Below are 21,550 nucleotides of genomic sequence, written 5' to 3'. Positions count from 1 at the left end.
CAGTTAAAAGTTGTCTCTTTAATTTGGGGACAGCTTGTATTTTTTTTTTGTCGTGGGTTGAAAAAATGTTCACTTTACTCTTTCCGAGGATTTCTTTGTGCCTGGAATTCGTTTGTGTTCCGGCCATTTCTAGAAAAATATTGTTGTTTATTTGTCGTGCCCGGATTAATTTCCGTTCCGGTGTTTTTCGATTATCCATCTAACTATACGTGTGACCTGGACAAAGCTCGCGAAAATAGGGGGGATTAAAATTTCCCTGAAAATGTGTTCGCCCGCTCCATAATAATTCAGCTTTGTCCATTTAACTTTTTCAAAAAAAAAGGAAAAAATAGCGTGTACTAACAGACGGTAATGACCGTGTCTGGACAATATACAAACAGGAGTGTGTTACCGGGTTTGAAAGTAGATAACGTAATTTAGTTGCAAATATGGCGCAAAACATTTCTCCCATTTTCTGTAACAATGGACGATGATATAACGATGTCCGGTGCAAAGTTTCCAGTCCGAAACAAGTTTTGTGTGTTCAAAATGGAACGGGTCGTGCTTTAAATGGGAACTGAGTTTTTTCGACACGGTATCTCCATTTAACTAGTAAATTGCATCGGCAATAAATGTTCACAAAATGCGCAACATCATATGTCCCTAAAGGCGGTTGTCAGTTAACTTTACCGGAAACAAAGCCTGTTTTATATTCGTAAAAATTACCACTTTGGTTACTGACCCGTGTATTGGTTAATGTTTACGTTTCAGGACTGGATTGCAATTGAAAACCAAATTTGGAAAAATCTTGCAGAATAGCCTTTTATTGTAAAAGTGTTGTTGTGCAATTAGTACATAAATGGTTGTGACAGTTGCAATAAGTAAACTTTATTGTCGAATGTATGAATACAAACTACTGAAACGTAAGATGCATAATTTTATTAGTGTATAACTATTTATAGACATTAAATCAATAATTATTATTCCAAATCGACATAAATAATGGAGAAAATTTGATATATCATTAATAAAATTAATAAAAATAGTGACCATGTATTTTTGTTTGAAACACATTATTAAAAACTATTACAAAGTATATTAGTAATTATCAGTTAGTTACTATAAATATTATCTTCAATAGGCATAAATGGTTTTAAAAATTTAATTGTTAATTAAACTAATGGTGTTTCTTTTAAGTGCATTTATATGGCCAATATTTTTAATATATTCTATTAATTCTTCAATAATTTCAAGAATATTTATTTATATAACTTAGTTTTGATGTTTTAAATGTGTGATTTAATTTAAACAATAAAAAACATTGTGTAAAATATGCAATTTTTAATGTAACGTTTACTTTAACTCACTTTAGATATTACATATATTTTTAATATATTACTTATATTTCATTCAGTTTCTAATAATTTGTAGTACATTTCTGTACAAAACTTTATTTTTATACTTTAAATATGTATATGTTATTTGAACAATATAAAAATCATGGAAAACACATATTTTATAAAGTAAAGTTTATTTTAAATCACATAAAAGTCTTCATTTCAGATATTAGATATATTTTTAATATATTATTGACATTCCATTCATTTTTCTGATAATTTTTAGTATATTAAATAAAACTTTGTTGTGATACTTTAAATACGTAATATTATTTAAACAATAAGAAATGTCTAAAATACATAATTTTCACATATGTTTTTAATATATTACTGATATTTCTTTTATTTTCTAATAATTTGAAGTACATTTTTGTATAAAACATTGTTTGTATACTTTAAATATGTAATTTTATTTGAACAATAAAAAAATCGTGTAAAACACATAATTTTTAATGTAAAGTTTGCTTTAACTCACATAAAAGTATTCACTTCAAATATTACATATATTTTTAATATATTACTGATATTTCATTCATTTTCTGATAATTTGTAATATATTTCTGCATAAAACTTTGTTGTGATACTTTAAATACGTAATATTGTTTAAACAATAAAAAACGTGTAAAATACATAATTTTTATATATTTTTTTAATATATTACTGATATTTCATTCATTTTCTAATAATTTGTAGTACATTTCTGTACAAAACTTTGTTTTTATACTTTAAATATGTAATTTTATTTAAACAATGTGTAAAACACATAATTTTTAATGTAAAGCTTTATTTAAAGCTGTTTGCTTTAATTCACATAAAATTATTCACTTCAGATATTACATATAGTTTTAATATATTACTGATATTTTATTAATTTTCTAATTATTTGTAGTACATTTCTGAATAAAATTTTCAATATTATAATACTCTTCTTTTTCCAGATATATATTTTTACTCATATTTTTTGAATGTCATATTCATATTTCATTTATTTTTCTAATAATTCTATGTACAATTTAGAATAAAGCTTAATTTTACTGCTTTGAATATTTATGTATGTTATGTTATTTTATTTAGATAATATAAAACATTGTGTAAAACATATATTTTTAATAAGTCATAATAAAGTATTTGTTCAAATATATAAAGTTAAATTTCTTACTTTATTTATTAACATAAGTTTTGATACCAAATAATATTTTTGAATACATTTCATTATACTTTGTTGTTGTTTATATAACATTATTATTGTTGAATTAAATATACCATTTTATTATTTTACCTTACAATTATTTATAATAATAATAAAAACCTCAACAAATGACATTTATTTTTTGACGTATATGTGTTCAATAAATATTATAAAAACTTTTTCAACAATAAAAGTTGTCAATTTTTTAAAAATATTATATTTTTGATTTTTTGCCGGTTTATTTAATGCGTTATGAAACATCATTATATATTTATGAAATTCTAATAGTGTCTTTTTGCTTACAGCTCATCAGCCGCGAAGGCTGCACCACCATCTGTTCCCAGAACAATGACCTAGAGGAAGAAGTAATCGAACCAGTGCTAGAAAATTTACATGAAGCATCTAAAAAAGTGTCCGAATCGTTAGATCTAGATAATCATTTTAACCGTCTAGTCTAAGGCGCATAATCAAAATGACGGTGATGGGAAAAATTTGCAGGCGAATGTCGCCAAAGGGCTTCGCCCTAACGGCCATCGGTCTAACAGTTGTCCTCTGCGTGTATTACACTAGTTACACCTCGGACGTGGGCAAGATTTCCAATCAGACCGGCGACAGATTGGAAGTCAAGTCACAGAGACTTATCGATAAGCTCGGCGGTGCCAGGAGAGTGATGGAGAAGAAGGAGTTCGAGGTCTGTCCCAAATTGACGGCGGCCGAGACCGACGTCAACACCGTCGACGTCTTCAAGGACTTCGAATTTCAGGTGAGCAACGTTCTAGCAGTAGAAAAAAAAAAAAAAAAGAAATGGGAAACGCGTGGAGCATAAAAATCTTAATTCGTTGCGGAAAATGTAGATTAGAAAACAACGCGTGCTGTTTTCAGACGAGCGACGCGATAAGAAAATCTATGCGGAGCCACGTTTCCTGGTGGAAATTTTCGTTCTCACGTTATGATTCCGCGGGTACGACAAAGGCACAAAACGTTTGCGTTGGTATGTACATTGTTTCGGGCTGTGTGCGGAAACGCTGAGGAGAACAACGACCATTGTTTGCGCCACAGAACTGGACAGTCGAGTACTGGTTTTGGACCGTATTACTCGGACAATTAAGGAACAGGATTAGATTGCAATCGGGGGATTCGTGAGAATGGCTATCGAAAGTAAAACTCTTGTCTACAGAACACCATTAGCAATGTTTTATAAATGAGTTAATGATTAAAAGGAAAAGTTGCACTTCTGTTTATTCATTGTTAGCTAATACTAAATTGTTATTTTGATCTCTTATAATTTATATTATTTTATTATATTATATTATATTATTATTTAAAACAATAAAAATAACATTTTATGAAACCAGATGATACAGGGGCACATTTATACATCTATATTAAATTTATCTTATAACATTTTTGGAGATATTTTCTCTGTCAATTGTTGATGACTCTTTTTTATTTAATTTCTATTTCTATAAATAAGTCGAAAAAATAATGTATGCATTTTTTGCATTTTGAAACAATAACCCCTTTTTGCAACTATTGAAAGATAATTGATTCTTGTTATTAGAATTATTGATACCAAAATGATAATTAATTTATTATTTTCTAATAATTTTATGAACATTTTTGTATAAAAGAGTAGTTTAGGTTCTACAAAAATGTAAACAATAAAAACATTCTATAAATTACATTATATTTTAAGGACAACTAATTTAATTATACGATAAAATAAAATATGGAAATTTTGAAAGACGTTGATTGATTGATTAAAATTAATCAAAAAATTTGAAGTAAATGTTGCTTTAACTTACATAAAATTTGCCACTCCTTAATTTTTTTATTTAAATACCTACATTTTGTACTATATTAGATTGATATTTTATTTATTTTTTAATAATTTTAGGGATATTTTTGCTGAAAACATTTATTTCGCTGCTAAAAAAATTTACACAATAAAAAAACATTATTTTTTAAGGAAATCTTTTTAATTTTATGATACAATAAAATATTTGAAATTTAAAAATCGTCTGATTATTATTATTTTATTTATTTCTAATGATTTTATGAACATTTCTAAACAGAATATTAGTTTCTCTAATACAAAATATTTGAATTTTAATAGATTTTTTTATTAATCAAAATTTAATTCAAAGATTTAACCTTTAGATTGTTCTAATTTACTTTATAAAAGTTCCTATCCTTATTTTTATTTAAATTTATATTTACATAAATGTTTAATATATTATATTACTATATTATTTATTCTCTAATAATTTTATGGGGATTTTTACACAAAATAATAATTTCGGTACTACAAAGATATTAACAATAAAAATATTTTACAAATAGAAAATTTAATTAATTATTTTGTTTTTACGATAAGTAAAAAGTAAAGGTTGCTTTCATAAAAGGTCTTCCTCCTTATTAGTTTTTTAAATACATAATTTTTTAATATTTTATATTACTAATTTATTTATTTATAATTTTAGGACAATTTTTTTACAAAAATTAGTTTCACTGCTTAAAAGCTGTAAACAATAAAAAAATTTTACAAATTACAAAATTTTTGAATGAAAACTAATTTATTTTTACCATAAAATACGTGAATTTTAAAAGATTAAAATTTAATTTAAATTTAAAAGATTTAAAATTAATTCAAAGATTTAAAGAGTAAAGGTTGGTTTAATTCATAAAAGGTCCTCCTCCTTATTAGTTATTTAAATACAATTTTTTTTATAATTTTATATTACAAATTTATTTATTTTCTAATAATTTTATGCACAATTTTGCACAAAAATTAGTTTCAGGGCTTGAAAGATGTAAACAATAAACACATTTTACAAATTAAATAATTTTTAAAAAAAAAAATTTAATTGTAACATACCATGAAATAAAATACTTGAATTTTAAAAAGCATTTTATAATTTATGTTTAAATGCATACAAATATTTCAAATATATCATATTGAAATTTTATTTATTTTTTAATAATTTCATGAACATTTTAAGCAAAACAATAGCTTAGATACAAAGATGTATTTTTAAGGAAGTCGACTTTATTGTAAGATAACATAAATATTTGAATATTAAAAGACGTATGGTTAATTAAATAAAATTAATACAAAGATTTAAGGTAAAATTAGCTTCAATTCACTTACATAAAAATTCCCTCTCCTTTTTATATTTATTTAAATACAAACATAAATGTTTAATATATTATATTACTATTTTATTTATATTGAAATTTTATTAATATTTTTATAATATTTGTATTTACATGATGAAAATAATAAAAAAATATTTTACAAATTACATAATTATAAAAGGAAAACTAATTTAATTGTACAATGAAATAAAAATTGTTTTTATTCACTTACATTTTTATTTATTTAAATATAAACATAAATGTTTAATATATTATATTACTATTTAATTTTTCTAATAATTTTATGGGCATTCCTATACAAAACATTAGATTCGGTACTAAAATGATGTAAACAAAAAAACATTTTACAAATTACATATTTTTTTAAGCAAAACTAATTTAATTGACTTATTTGAATTTTAAAAAACATTTCATTAGTTAATTAAAATTAATTTAAAGATTTAGTAAACATACACATATGAAAGCAATAAAACATATTTTATAATTTTAAAGGAAATTAACTTAATTAAATATTTGAATATTAAAAGACTCTTTCTTGATTATTTAATTAAAGTTAATTCAAAGATTTAAAGTAAAAATTCCTTTAATTCACCTACATAAAAATTTCCTCTCTGTTTTTATTTATTTAAATGCATGCATAAATGTTTAATAAAAGCTCCCTTATAAATTTTTTATTTAAATACATCATTTTTTTAATATTTAAATATATTAAAATATTTGAATATAAAAAATCTGTGGTTAATTAATTAAAATTAATTCATATATTTGAAATAAAAGTTGTTTCAACTCACCTATATATATAAAAATTCCTCTCAATTAAATAGACATAAAACGATAGATTAATTTATTATTTATTTAATAGTTGATATCAAATATTTTTATTTAATACATCATATTTTTTATTAATATAATAATTTCATTTACATTTTTACATAAAACATTTGTTATATTCGTGGGAAAGACAAACGAATGTAAAGGTTATTTACAGAACATTATTAGCAACGTTCTTTATAAACGTGTTAAAAATTAAGCAGGAAAATTGTCCATCATCATCGTCACACTTGCGTTTATACAAACCAAAACGCCAACCATTTAAAATAATCGAGTCATCAACCAATTAACCACCTCAACATGTTGTAAAGTTTTTGAAGCACCATCGAACGAGCGGACTCGCAGGAATATTTTATTGAATGCAGCGAATAAGATTGATGATTGCCATTAAGGACGTTATTAATCACTCCATTCTTTAATCCGGTCCGGTCGTAAACAACGGCGCCGAGTCCGGAGCGAATTTTAAAAAGCCACACAGATGCGGTTTTTGTATCGGGAGTTGGCGAACACCGGCGCAGCGTATTTACACAGTTCGAACGGTACTCGATTATGGTGGACGTGGAATTAACGCTCCTTTAAATAGTTTCGGATGGGGACGGGAAGTAAACAATTAATTTGCGATCGAAAAGCTTTTGTTGCGACTGAATTTTGATTGAGAGAGACGTCATGTGAGACGGAGACAGTAGAAGTCTCCCACTAGGGGGCGAACTTGCAGGATTTTAATGTCTCTGTCGTGCATGAGGTCTCTCTCAAAATTCAGTCGGTTCAAACGCTTTTCGATCCAAATAGTGTTTTTTAATATTAAGTAATTCTGTGTAAATTCAATATGTGAACAGATTATACTGAATCTTACCTAAAAAGAAAAGTCGATTATTTTTATTATTATTATAAAATTGCCATTTTATCAGGAGCCCAATTTTTTTACTTAGGAAACTAAAATATTAAATAAAAAATCTCAAGATTGTTGCCCTTGGACCGAAATTACCCCATAAAGGGCCCGAAATTTCAGTACTAAGAACACTTCGAAATCGATAGAATTAAACGTTTAATGATTGACCATTTATAATAAAGTTACACCCCCATTTCACTAAAAAAACTGGTTATTTTTCCAGCCCAAAGTATATAGAGACGGATATTCCCATATAATTGTTATGCCGTTTTGTCGAAGTGCAGCTTTTCCCACCTGGTGTAATAGCTTGTGGTCGTTAAGTCCGTCAAGTGCCACGTTGTTTAATTAATTTTAACGACGAAATTAATGTGACAACAACGAATTTGCTAATTAGCCATTGTCGCCGTTCACTTATTTGCGTGTCCAAAAAGTTTCAGATACGTCTTTGTACACATCAATAGTGTTCCCTCAAAAAAAGCAATAAATTATTGAATGTTATAAAGGGGAAATTCCCCAGACCAGACTGAAAGTATACGATTCGTTTTAGTGGTTCTTGTCTGGCTGCGGCCGCGGTTCCCTGAAATAATAATGCCACACGAACGTTGAACGTTGAACGTCGAAGAACAAGGTGGAATGTAAATTCGGGCATATCAGAAGGCGGCCGCCTTTCGTATGTCAGTCGCGAAACGGCAGTATTCTTAGCCCGAACCCATTTTCGAGTAAATGGAAACATGAAACGAAACAGTTTTCCCCCCCAAACTACCCATGTCCCGGTAATTTACAACTCCGTCATCTTTGCCACATCTAATAACAATAAAAGTGTATTTATTTGACGACTGTAAGCGCGGAGACATCGCTTTTACGACTCCGGCCAACACTCCTACGTTCGTTCGTTCATCTCCACGCTTATGGTGGAAACAGTCGATACGTCCGTAAAAGTGAGGATGGCAAAAAAATACGGCAAGCATAAACCAGGTTCGCTGACTTATAGATTTTCCAATTCTCCAGGCAATTTTCTCTATTACGACGGAGAAGTTTGTTGCAAAAAAGCACAATTCGAAATTTATAAATCGAGTAGTGTGAGAACTTTTCAATCAGTAGAACCGCTAGTTAAAAGTTTAAAGTGGTACTTTCAGATTTTATGAAATATGCAACAAACAGTTTCGTATTTATTGCGTTGGCACTTTGATAATTGAGTTCGAAAAAGTTTAAAAAACGTCTGGAACATGCACGTAGATTATAATTTACAATTAAAGTATATTAATTTTCTTCTTTGTTACCCTTTTGAAATGAAGATAAATAATTTCAAAAATTTAAACTGTAATGAATTGTGTGACAACTTTTACCAGAAATACCACAAGTTACAATTTAAAGTGATACTTCCATATTTTATAAAATAGGCAACAAACAATTTCATATTTATTGCATTAAAACACTGAGAGTTAAGTTCATGAAGTTTGAAAAATGTCTCAAACGTTCCCAGACGTGAATTATAATATTTATAAACATTTACGATTAAAATATACCTTTTTTCTCTCCATTGTTTCCCTTTTGAAATGAATATTTGATTCCAAAAAGTTTAAAAAACATCCGTAAACGTGAAATATAATATGCCATTATCTTCATTGTTTCCCTTTTGAAATGAAAATGAATAAAAATTCGATAATTTAGAAGCATTATTGTGCTTTAAATATTAATTAAATTGAAAGGAATTTTTGTCATGTACCGGAAGAAAATAATTGGAAACGAATATCGCGTAGGAAATGAACTGTAATTAATGACTGAAAATTAAAACCCACAGTTGCACAAGATCAAAAGATAAATCAGTTTGTTACGACGTCAATTTAAAAATAGTTGTGGGATTTATGGTCGAAACAAAGAGTGAATTACATCGTATAATTGTATACGGCACGTCGTATTACTACGTCTGGAGAATTCTAATCGTCTTTTTTGCACTGTTCCACATTATCTTCCGTTACGCGGCCCAACGTCAATCATTGTTTTAAATAGTTTTAACCTCCTTTCCAGCAATTGGATTAAATGTGACACAATAATGCGGCGGTGAAGTGAAACCGGAGACAAATGGATTTAAAGGGGACAACATATTTAAATCATGTCTTGTGATACGTATCATTATTTTATGTGTTTGAATGGATCATTACTAATAATAAACATGAGATTCAAACATTTAAACATTTTTATTTTCAGATTTTGATTAATATTAAGTAATAATATAATTATTACTATTCAATTTTATTTTTTGTCTTCGAAAATGTACTTTTTATTTTCATAAGAAATGAGCTAATAACTTTTTATCATTTTTTAATAATAATGTTATAATTGATATCTGATAGAGAAAATAATGTTTGTGGCAAGAATAATTTTTTTTGTTGAGTTTGAAGTTATGGAAGTGTTTATTTCCAACAAGTGTATAGTGGGGGACGAAAAAAAGTCTCCCTTAATTATTATAAGCATAACCAATAATTGTTAAGTAGATGTCGCTAACCATAAACACGAGGTTCAATTATTTAAAAGATATTTTGAGACTTTGACTAATATTTATATAATTTATTATTAATTTTTGTTTAAATTTGTTATTAGACCCATTTTCAAGAATGTGTAATTCAATGATTTACTGTTTATTCTCATAAAAAGTGCCTTAATATTAATTAATACAATCTGCTCAATGACACAGGGAATAATGTTTGCAACAAAAATATATTTTTTTATTGGCTATCTTTTGAACTATTATTAATCAAATTTGAATTTTAAATAAAAGAAGTTATGGGAGTTTATTTCCAACAAGGACGATACTGTATAGTGGGGAACAAAAAAATGTCCCCACGACTATTATAAGCATAACCAATAATTGTTAAATAGATGTTAATCATAAACACGAGGTTCAATTTTTTAAAAAATATTATGAGATTTTGAAAAATATAATAATTTATTATTATTTATTTCTGTCTAAATTTATTATTAGGCCCAATGTGTAATTCAATGATTTATGTTACTGTTTATTTATTTTTTATTTATTTCTTATTAATTACTTTTAATTGCTCAGTGACAGATAAAATAATTTTTATGACAAGAGTACATTTTTTATTGACTATCGATTGAACATTAAATTTGAAGTATAGATAAAAGATGTTATGGGGGTATTTCCTTATAAAATGGACCATATTATATACAATAAGCTCGTAAAAAGTCCCCCCTTGACAACAGTTATAAGAAAATAAAGTAGATACTAAAACTGACTTCCTTTGACTTGTAATACTTATTTTTGTAGATACAGTTGTGGCCATAATTGTGACAATAACATATTACAAATATTAAACATATTAAAAATATGAGTACTACTTGAATTGAATGACAATATTTGTTCTTTAAAAAAATTCCTTTATTTTTCAATGGTCAAAATTATGGGAACTTTTTACTTTATTGCTCTCTGACACTTTAAATAGACTATTTATTAGCGATTTTTTGCTTATTATAATTATTTAATCATTGATCGTAATTAAACTGTAAAATATATTATAATTTAATATTTTAAAAAGTTGTTATAAATATTGACCACTTCTATATATTTAAAAATATTAATACATGTACTTTTAGTCTGTAATTAAATTGCTGAAGTCAGTTTATAATAATAAAAAACAAAACTATTCGGAATAATCCAAAATTAAGGAATAACATATTTTTAAAAATTTTGCAGTTTGCTGCTAATTTACACTCATATTTTTGTCCCATGCAATATAGACTAAACTACACAATTCCCATTATATTAATTATTTATCAAAACATGTTAATATTTATTTAATTAAATGGAGTGACGTTTAATTAAATATTAAAATAATTTTGAAATTTACAATTTAAATTATGACAAAAACAATTTTGTGGCAGTTAGAAATTTACCTTTACCTACATTTATTTACAACATGTTCAAATGTGTACTTTTAGACTTTTATTAAAATATTTAACATTTTAAAGAGTTGCTATAATAATGTCCACTGCTGTATATTGAATTTTTAAGTAATAAATACTAATACTTCAAATGAGGTATCACATGTCACAATTTATAACAAAATTAAATTACACTGATAACGTGTTTTTTTTCGAAGTTGTCAGGGGGGACGTTTCACGACCCCACAAAAAATGAGACATTTGTAGTGTTATAAATAGTCACAGGTAAGATCACAAGACCGCAATGTCAAAATAGTATCTAGCACATATATACATGTGTAAAGTTGAGTCACCAAAGAGTACGTTTACTAATACCACACATTAAATATAATGACACTGACCTAAGGTTTGTGGTTCGCTTCTATAAACAGTGGTAAACCTGTCCCATCCGTCTTTACACACCCTACGTCTGGGATGAAGGCGCGCAGACGGTGTAGGTGTAGACGTTTAGACATTCATATTTAATGTAAATGTGTTCTATCGAAAACATTCTAATGCAGTTGGAAACAAATTTAATAAATCAGAATACAGACTCGGCAATTTTTCTCCCTCGCCAGACCCGCGAAGTAAGTGGTTACACTGTCGTTTCTCCATCCCCCTTTCTTCCGCTACTTTTTTTCCCATTGCGCCGCATGCTTGAAATATGATAAGACTAGCACAAATGTAATCAGGCACCGACACGAATTTATTTTGTAATAATCAATAAAGGCACACAGTAGGGAAAGAAGACGCTCCGTGAAGAGTTCCTTTTGAATATTTTAATCTCGTTTAATGTCTGTTTACCGGTTTTAAAATACAGTAAGAAGTGGGATTTGCATGTTTATCACGTTTATCAAATCACGTACGATTTTGTAACGGGATATAATTGATAAGTGCAGGTTTGTTTGCCATAAATTCTTCGATATTATACCCTCTTCTGGATTCGCCAACAAAGGAGGCCATTAAAATATTTTAATATGTTTTTTGTACACGTTATTAATTGATTGTTATCTGAAATGTAAAATTATAGTTCGTAACTGCACATAATGGTTTAATTTTTTTGCCCTACGTTAATTATATATGAATATTCATCAATTTATAATATTGTCTACCACTATACACAGTGGTGGTTTTAAAAATTGGATTTTTATCTCCTGAGATTTTTGGTATAATATAAAAATGTTGGTCCTCAAAGGACCTCGCAAAAATTAAGACAAATCAGGGAGGAAATTTCGACGCAATTTAATCTAAATGTTAGTGGAAGAACTGTGAGACATCACCTTATTTATACGGGGACCACATGGTCGAGTTGCAATTAAAAAACCACTGCTATCAAAGAAACACAGACCGTTCCGTCTGGCATTTGCAAAATCCCACTTGACATAGACTCAGAAAAAATGGAACACTGTCCTTTTGAGTGACGAAAGTAAATTTAATTTGTTTGGGTTGGATGGTTTGTGGCTACTGTTAAACATGGTGACAGAAGCCTTATGGTTTGGGGATGCTTTTCTCGAAAGTTGGACTCTTGATTCAAATGGGAGGTGAAATGAATCGTTTTCAATTCAGGGTCACACTGGAAAGCACATATTTCAACAAGACAGCGTTTCCAAACTCACGTCTAAAATTATTAAAAAGTGGTTACTAATGAAAAACTTAACTGTGCTTGGATGACCGTCTCAGTCCCCCGATCTAAATCTTATTGAGTACCTTTGGGAAGTATTAGACCGTCACATCTCAACAAAAAACATCAAAAGCAAATGAGAACTTTTTCAAACTATACAGGAGCAGTGAAAACAAAGTTCTGTTGACACATTTCAAAAACTGGTATATTCTATGCCTGTCAAGCAGTGATAGAAGCCAAAAGTTACAATACAAAATGTTGAAATATTTGAGCTAATGTTTTTTATGAATATTAATAAAATATTCCATACTTTTTTCCAGATCAAATTAATTTTTTATTAAAAAAAAACAGTGAATATAATGATCACTGTGAATAATGGATTGATCATGTAGTTAATTAGAATTATTCAGATTTCCAAGATTAAGAAAAACATTAAGTAACATTTGTAATAAGTAAATAAATATTATACTTTTTCCACCACTGAATAATTTTATATATTTGGGTTTCTCATTGTTAACTTAACTGTTCAGAAATTTGAATTAATAGTGACAAAAATTTCAGGCATTTTACTGTTAAAATCCACATAATGCGTTTTTTGGAAAAATAATAAGATAAAATAGAATGTTGCTTTTTATTCCTATTAAATATATAAAAAATAAAATAAATTTAAAATACTAACAGATGAAAATATTGAAACAATATTCTGGTCAAAATAAATGTTGATGAAAATATTTTTAAATTTGTGTGTAATGCAATGTATTTATTAGTTTGTCAGAAATTGATCAAACTAAAAATAACTGAAATATAGCTGATGAAATTTCTAGTTTCATTCCATTGTCTATTAGAGTCAGGAAATTGATTCATTCACCTCGGTGTGGATTGTCCTTCAGCTGTTTATCTTTGAACATTTTGAAACTTCCTTTGAGACTCTAATCTAATATGTGGCATTGCCTGACCATGAAGGGGAACACATTTTCAGTTGACTAAAGACATCTTTAAGTTTTTCATGTACAGGTATATATAATAGTATTCATCATCTAAATCTTTCTTGGGTTAAGCTTTTTTTATTACTGTTCCATCAGGTTTACCACCTTTTTCAGACTGCCCTTATAATAAAATTGTTATAAATCTAAATTACATTGGTCTGCAAAAATCCTTTTTTTTTTTCATCCCTCCCGATTTTATGCATAATTTATCATAAATTAGACATTTCTGAATTGAAATCTAATATATAAAATTTTAAACTTTTTTTTAAATCACATATTTTATAAATAATACAATATTAGGTACATAAAATCTGATATAAAACATCAAAAAATTTTAAACAATTTGTTTACTAGTTGTTAATAGTATTTCACTTTGTAGTTTTCTTCCTTTTCATATTTTCTATTGGAGTTCACCAAACAAAAATCGACTTCAGACCATGTCCCATGTAGTACCTCTCTATGTGTACTATATCTTAATGAAACGTTTCACTGTGTTCATCTAATACTACTCCATAATTGACATGAAAGAAATCTAATTGTGAGTGTAAGAAATGAATTTTAAGGCATCAAACATGCTCTTCTTGTCCAGTTTCTTACTACGTAGTGCTTATCTCTGTCCCACTCTCATAAAAAAACTATAAAATTTGGTGTAGCTTCCTTGTAGTCCGGTTAACATTGCTACAACTTCATATTTCCATGTTTGTTACATGTGTGAGAGGAGTTGAAGAATGTTTTCAAATACGGACGGAATATGTAAAGCACCGTTAAAAAAATGGGAAGGAAATCTGGATTCAAATTCTTATATTTATCATATTTTATATAAAGGAGGATTTAGTTGCAGACCAGTGTTAACATATTAGTTGTCAAACCTTTTTATTTTTACCGAATTTTATTGTAGTTTTTATTTCAGATATTAGTTACACAGAATAAATATTATTATTACATTTCTTGTGAATCAGTTCAACGTTTGTGCCTTAAATTTTTCTCCACTGTGGAAACCGTTTTTTACTAGAAGACGGCGTCCTCACTCCGGTTTTCATATCTGCATCCTGGATGGTTTATTCGTCAAAAATCTCATTTTTATCTTTATTGGATTTGACAAGATCCGTTGTTGTTAGATAATGGTCGGGTTAAAGGTAGGGAATTTTTATTAAAAATCATATATCAGAATTCCACCACCCGTGTATGTTTTATTACGGATATTGCGAACCAATAAATTGAAACTTACTTGAACTGCTTTCCATATTTCACGTTTTAAACTGCACCACCGTGACATTTTATTTGATAACTTAAATACCAGCAGTTTTTATACGTATTCAAACAAAAATTTTTTTACATGAATGAACGTTCAGTTAATAATTTTTCCCGGACGGAATCCGTACGTTTCGATTTCATGAAATCACAATAAATATTGACGTTTCGAGTGGCGTTTTGGAATGTTATTAAGCCACAGGGTGGTTAATTCAGTTTTAATTTGAATGCACGTAGCCGTTTTCGATGAGGGGGCGAATTGCATGGGCCGTGACGGATGGGGGAGATTGAGTGTCCACTTGAAAATAGCGTTGATGGAAACGAGTTTTATCGAATCGCAGAACAATTAGGACCGTGACGGATTATTTCATTTGTCGAATATGCATTTTGATTTTGCTCGTAATTAAATTCTGATTTCGGTGTTGCTTTTGTTAGTGGCGGAAATAAAATCGAGTCGATTAACTAGAACTCATTAAAAACGTTTGCCGAACGGAATTAATTACGTTCCACCTGAAGAACGGTCTTACGTTCGACAAATGAATCATTAGGATAATAAATTTCCGTTTCTTGTTGCAGCCCGCTTGGATGAAGAGCAAGGAGTATTGGGACAAAACTTTCGAGGATCGATTCGAGAGGCAGAAAATGGATGCAGATCGACCTCCGTTAAAGGTAATTAAATAATAGACATCGTGGTAGCCACAGATGTAGCACGAAATTTAAAATTAAACATTTTTTTTAAGATATTTCATAAATTTAATTTAAATTTTAACCAGTCAGTATAAAAAATATAGTTTATGCATTGTTTTTTTTTTTTTTGCTTTTTTTGTTACACATCTTATAAACGTCGGAGATATTATTTTAAACGCATATTTTAGTCTGATTTGATTAGCTAAAGAATCAAATGTACACTGTTCCAAGAAATTAACCCACCATACCAATAATAATTGGTTATTATTAATATTTTCCGAAAATAAAAAAAAGTAAACGTATACTATTTGCATATTTATTTAAAAATAGTCTTTTATTTATAATTGTTACAAAGAATCTAAAAAAATATTGTTTTATTAAAAACAAAAAAATAACAAAATTTGAAAATTTCTTAAAACTAATTTTTATGTTTTAGATTTGAATAATTTTGACGTTTTTCCTTGAAATTTTTATACTACATGCCTATCTTTTACAGAAAGCTCGTCAAAAATAGAATATTTCAAAAAAAAAAAAAAAAAAATGAAACAGAAACCTAGTTTTTTTAGAAAGTTCAAAAAATAGAATACTTAAAAAAAATCTCATTAAAATAATTTTTTATGAATTTTGGGAAATTTATATTTATATTTTTTTATGATTATCTATATATATTTTTTTATTTTTTAAATACATTATTTTTAAAATATTTTTTTACCCTATTATTAATTTTCAATAGTTTCCAAACAAATTTTTTTGTTATTTATATGATATACTTTTGGAATTTCATATCTTGTTTATTTTAAAAAAATTGTTAACTTTTTGTTATTATATAAATATTTGAAAATCTTATTGTTCAAATATTCACAAATTTGGAAAAAATCAAAAATTTTGATTTAATAAATGTGTTAAATAAAAATTTCAAGAAAAAAGAAATCAGTATTTTTTAAATTAAAAGTTATACTTTCCCTTAAAAAAAATTGAAACATTTCATTATTGATATTTATTTAAAAATACTCAATTTCTAAGTTTCTGAAAAAAAAAATTAGGTTAGGTTAGGTTAGGTTAGATTAAGTCAGATTAGGTTGGGTTAAGGTTCTGTTTCTTTTTTTTTTTTTGAAAATATTCTATTTTTGATGAACTTGCAGAAAAAATAAACATACATACATATATATTTTTTATATAGGTTAAGTTAGGTTAGGTTGGGTTAGGTTGGGTTAGGTTTATGTTCCTCTTTTTTTGAAAATATTCTATTTTTGATGAACTTTCAGAAAAAATAGACATACAGTATAAAAATTTTTTTTCATAAAAATTTCAAGAAAAAAATTGAAAATAGAATATTTCAAAAAAAAAAAGAATGAAACAGATACTTAGTTTTTTTAGAAAGTTCAAAAAATAGAATATTTAAAAAAAATCTCATTAAAATAATTTTTTATGAATTTTTCGAAATTTATATTTATATTTTTTTATGATTATCTATATATATTTTTTTATTTTTTAAATACATTATTTTTAAAATACTTTTTTACCCTATTATTAATTTTCAATAGTTTTCAAACAAATTTTTTTGTTATTTATATGATATACTTTTGGAATTTCATATCTTGTTTATTTTAAAAAAAAATGTTAACTTTTTGTTATTATATAAATATTTGAAAATCTTATTGTTCAAATATTCACAAATTTGGAAAAAATCAAAAAATTTGAATTAATAAATGTGTTAAATAAAAATTTCAAGAAAAAAGAAATCAGTATTTTTTAAATTAAAAGTTATACTTTCCCTTAAAAAAAATTGAACCATTTCATTATTGATATTTTTTTAAAAATACTCAATTTCTAAGTTTCTGAAAAAAAATTAGGTTAGGTTTGGTTAGATTAAGTCAGATTAGGTTGGGTTAAGGTTCTGTTTCTTTTTTTTTAAATATTCTATTTTTGATGAACTTGCAGAAAAAATAAACATACATACATATTTTTTTTATAGGTTAAGTTAGGTTAGGTTGGGTTAAGTTTATGTTCCTCTTTTTTTGAAAATATTCTATTTTTGATGAACTTTCAGAAAAAATAGACATACAGTATAAAAAATTTTTTTCATAAAAATTTCAAGAATTAAAAAATTAAATATTTTTTCTCTAAAAAAAATTTATTTTTTCTCCATTGATCCACACATCATCACGTCTAAAAATTAAAAAAAATATATGAAATATTGTTTTTTAGATTTTTTATATATAAAAATTGTTACATTTTTGAACTTTTTGAAGAAAAATGGTCTTATAGTATAAAAAAAATGTTCATAAAATTTTCCAGTAAAAACCGTAAAAAGTTTATATTTTTTAAAGTTTCTTTAACAAATATTAATTATTTTTTTACTCCAACAAAACTCTTTTATGTGCCGCAATTCTAAACAATTACCAATTTAGTAAAAGTTACTTTGATTTAGGTACAAAATGAATAATTATATAGTGTAATTATTTTAAATAAAAAATAAAATTCTTTGATTGTATTAATTAGAGATGTGCCTTTTCTAATTAACAGTAGGTTGCTAATGCCTGTTTTCTCTGGTCACTTCTGTACACCTCACCATCATTACCGTCATTTTATGTTTCCTGTTTAAAAGAAATTAAGTTGTTGCCAAACTGTTAGTAATCAAATCATCTAATTTTAACAGTTTTATTTTAAAAATATTTTATTACTCAACGTCGAACAGCAAAAATAGACACAAACCAGATCAAATATATAATATAGACGTCTACACTGAACCACCCATCCGAAATACTCCTTTAATCATATTACTCTTGCAACATTCGCCGTCGAAAGTAAACTAATAAAATGACCCAGCCGACTCTTTTCCCACAAGAATCTCGGGACGGTTCTTTTTTTGTTTGCACACACGGTCCCCGTGCGGACGAGTGGCGAGAAAACGCCGCTTTAATGGAGTCCAAATTGGTTGCGATGGATGGATCGCGACCCCGTGGGAGGCCCGACGTATTCGCCGCAGACGGCGCAGTTTACACATCGTCTGACTCATTGCGACGTCGACACAGACGTCTCAGACGCTTCTCACTTATTAAAGCGCACGAATTGGGCTGGATTGTGATGCATGATTTAATGGACGGCGCATATAATCACTTTAAACGCCGATATGCGGGCCGGGCCGGTTGTGCTGTTTAGTGGAGGAGGTTGCAAATTAACCACTTCAATTATGCCGGTCTAAGTACTTGAGTAGTGCTTGTACCACTTACTGCATGTACTTGTTATTAATACAAGAAGTAGCAAGTACAGATTGTTCTCCCAATAGATTAATTGTACCTGTTGCCCCTATAGTGGAGGTCCCCGGTCATATTTCAGGAACTAAAAAAAGTTTCAGAAACTTAAATTTGAGATTTTTCTTCATTTTATTGAATTAACAAGTAATAAGAAATGTTTATAGATTAGAAATATATCTATGAAATTGAACTTGTTGCTTTTTAATACATTTAAAAGTGTTTAAAAATTAGTTTCATGGACGTACACAATGTGTCTTTCAAGCTCATCCCATTTGAAACCAGACAAAAACCTACATAAATCGACTTTTACTTTATCCATAAACAAACTGGATTTACCGTTTATAGACCAGCGCTTTTGTAATCCATGGCGTGCAAAAAATGCGTTCCACATAAACCGTTCATACTTTAATGCTATCTATACGTTCTTGCAGCGGTTGCTCGTATACGGCAACCATCAGCTAGATAAAGCATTTCCAGGTAATCGAAAGAAAGAAAAATGTACGTTCATAACTCGATGCTCACGTGATTGATCTGAAATCATATAAGAACGACGCTTTATGGCCTGAACGCCTTATCTATCGAAATTGCCCTGCGAAAGCGTGCAGTTAACTGCCGTGCACTCGGATATTTTGAGCCACAGTTATATTGTGATAAATGCCTTGCAGTGTGACACACGGGTATGAGATACGACCAACGGGTCCACGGGGAAATGTTCCTGGGCTCTATGTGCCATACCCGACTTTTACCTGGGAATTTAAATTTAAAGTACTACAGAGAACTGGATTGAATTTTGAAAACTGTGTCGGCCCGAATTGAACGATGTATATTTAATTCCGCTTTAAGACGCAAAGGGGATGAATTCGTAATACCACCATTAAAAACAGGAAACGTAATTTCAGATGCGCGCATTCCGTACCACTAGGGAATCTTCCAGGGTGTATAAAAAATTTAACCGCACTGTTAGTAAAGCGGCGTAAGTCGCAATTCTTACCGATAAATTATTAAAATATCATCAGAAGGTAGCACATTAAGTTGTATTGCAAAAATTAATTAACGGCTACACCTGGCTAATTAAAGATGATTATCTTTCCTGTTTCATAAAACAGTAGTTTATTGTGCAATTAGTGTGCAAATTTTTACGAGTATTAATAATATTATTCCAGGTCATAATAGTCCCTCATTCACACAACGACCCAGGATGGCTAAAAACCTTCGAACAGTACTTCCAGTACTCGTCGAAGCAAATCATGAACAACATGGTGGCCAAGCTGCAGCAGTACAAGAACCTGACGTTCATCTGGTCCGAAATTTCGTTCCTAAACGCCTGGTGGGAAGAAGCTCACCCCAACAAACAACGTGCCCTTAAAAACTTGGTTCAATCTGGACGACTGGAGATCACAACTGGCGGTTGGGTCATGACAGATGAGGCCAACGTCCACTTGTACGCCATGGTGGACCAACTCATTGAAGGTAACCACGTTAATTATTAAATTTTTCGTTTATAAATCAATTTATTGTGGTCTAGGACATCAATGGTTGTGGACGAACCTGGGCATCAAACCCAAATCGGGTTGGTCAGTGGATCCCTTCGGTCACGGTAGCACTGTTCCTTATTTGTTGTCCGCTTCCGGCATTAAGGGTACCGTCATCCAAAGAATACACTATGCCTGGAAGCAGTGGTTGGCTCTGAAGCAGTACGGCGACTTCAGATGGGTACCCAATTGGAGCCCGTCCGATTCGTATGGATCCATGCTGACCCACAATCAGCCATTCGACATTTACAGCATCAAACACAGCTGCGGACCGCATCCCTACATCTGTCTCAATTTCGATTTTAGAAAGGTCCAGGGAGAATACACGGAGTACTCACTGAAGGCGCAAGCTATTACTGATAAAAATGTCAAGGAAAAGAGTGAGCTACTGCTGGAACAATACGCCAGAACTGGCTCATTGTTTCCTCACAACGTCGTTTTGATGCCACTAGGAGACGATTTCCGCTACAACGTGGAGGAGGAATGGGATCAACAGTACGTCAACTACGAAAAACTCATCGATTACATAAACAAACACAAGGACATGTACAAGGCGGAGGTATACACGTAATATTTAGTTGTTTAACTTAATTCTCAATTTTGTAACATCGCAGGTTTCATTCGGTACTCCCGCCGATTACTTTGAAGAGATCATGAGAAGGTATGATCAGTTCCCGACACTTAGAGGCGACTTCTTCGTATACTCCGACATATTCGCCGAAGGCAGACCGGCTTATTGGTCTGGATATTTCACCACTCGACCATTTATGAAGTTATTAGACCGCGAATTGGAACACACTCTGAGAGGTAACATAGTATAATTCTCAATG

General features: G+C 28.8%; 1 protein-coding gene across 6 annotated transcripts in view; it reads left to right on the top strand.

Annotated features, from left to right (window-relative positions):
• Positions 1-21,550, top strand: part of LOC109601623 (alpha-mannosidase 2) — a 118,995-nt gene that overhangs the window by 95,021 nt on the left and 2,424 nt on the right. For all 6 annotated transcript variants that reach the window (XM_049966944.1, XM_049966942.1, XM_049966943.1 and 3 more), the window contains 5 exons: positions 2,871-3,328; positions 15,821-15,913; positions 20,352-20,658; positions 20,714-21,279; positions 21,335-21,527. In XM_049966944.1, coding sequence (XP_049822901.1) covers positions 3,038-3,328; positions 15,821-15,913; positions 20,352-20,658; positions 20,714-21,279; positions 21,335-21,527 — 1,450 coding nt within the window. In that variant the 5' untranslated portion in view covers positions 2,871-3,037. The remainder of the gene's footprint in view (positions 1-2,870; positions 3,329-15,820; positions 15,914-20,351; positions 20,659-20,713; positions 21,280-21,334; positions 21,528-21,550) is intronic.

The sequence above is a fragment of the Aethina tumida genome, chromosome 4, assembly GCF_024364675.1.
Source record: "Aethina tumida isolate Nest 87 chromosome 4, icAetTumi1.1, whole genome shotgun sequence".
Classification (NCBI taxonomy): domain Eukaryota; kingdom Metazoa; phylum Arthropoda; class Insecta; order Coleoptera; family Nitidulidae; genus Aethina; species Aethina tumida.
The sequence above is the reverse complement of the archived record's forward strand: the minus strand, read 5'-3'. Positions and strand labels throughout refer to the sequence as shown.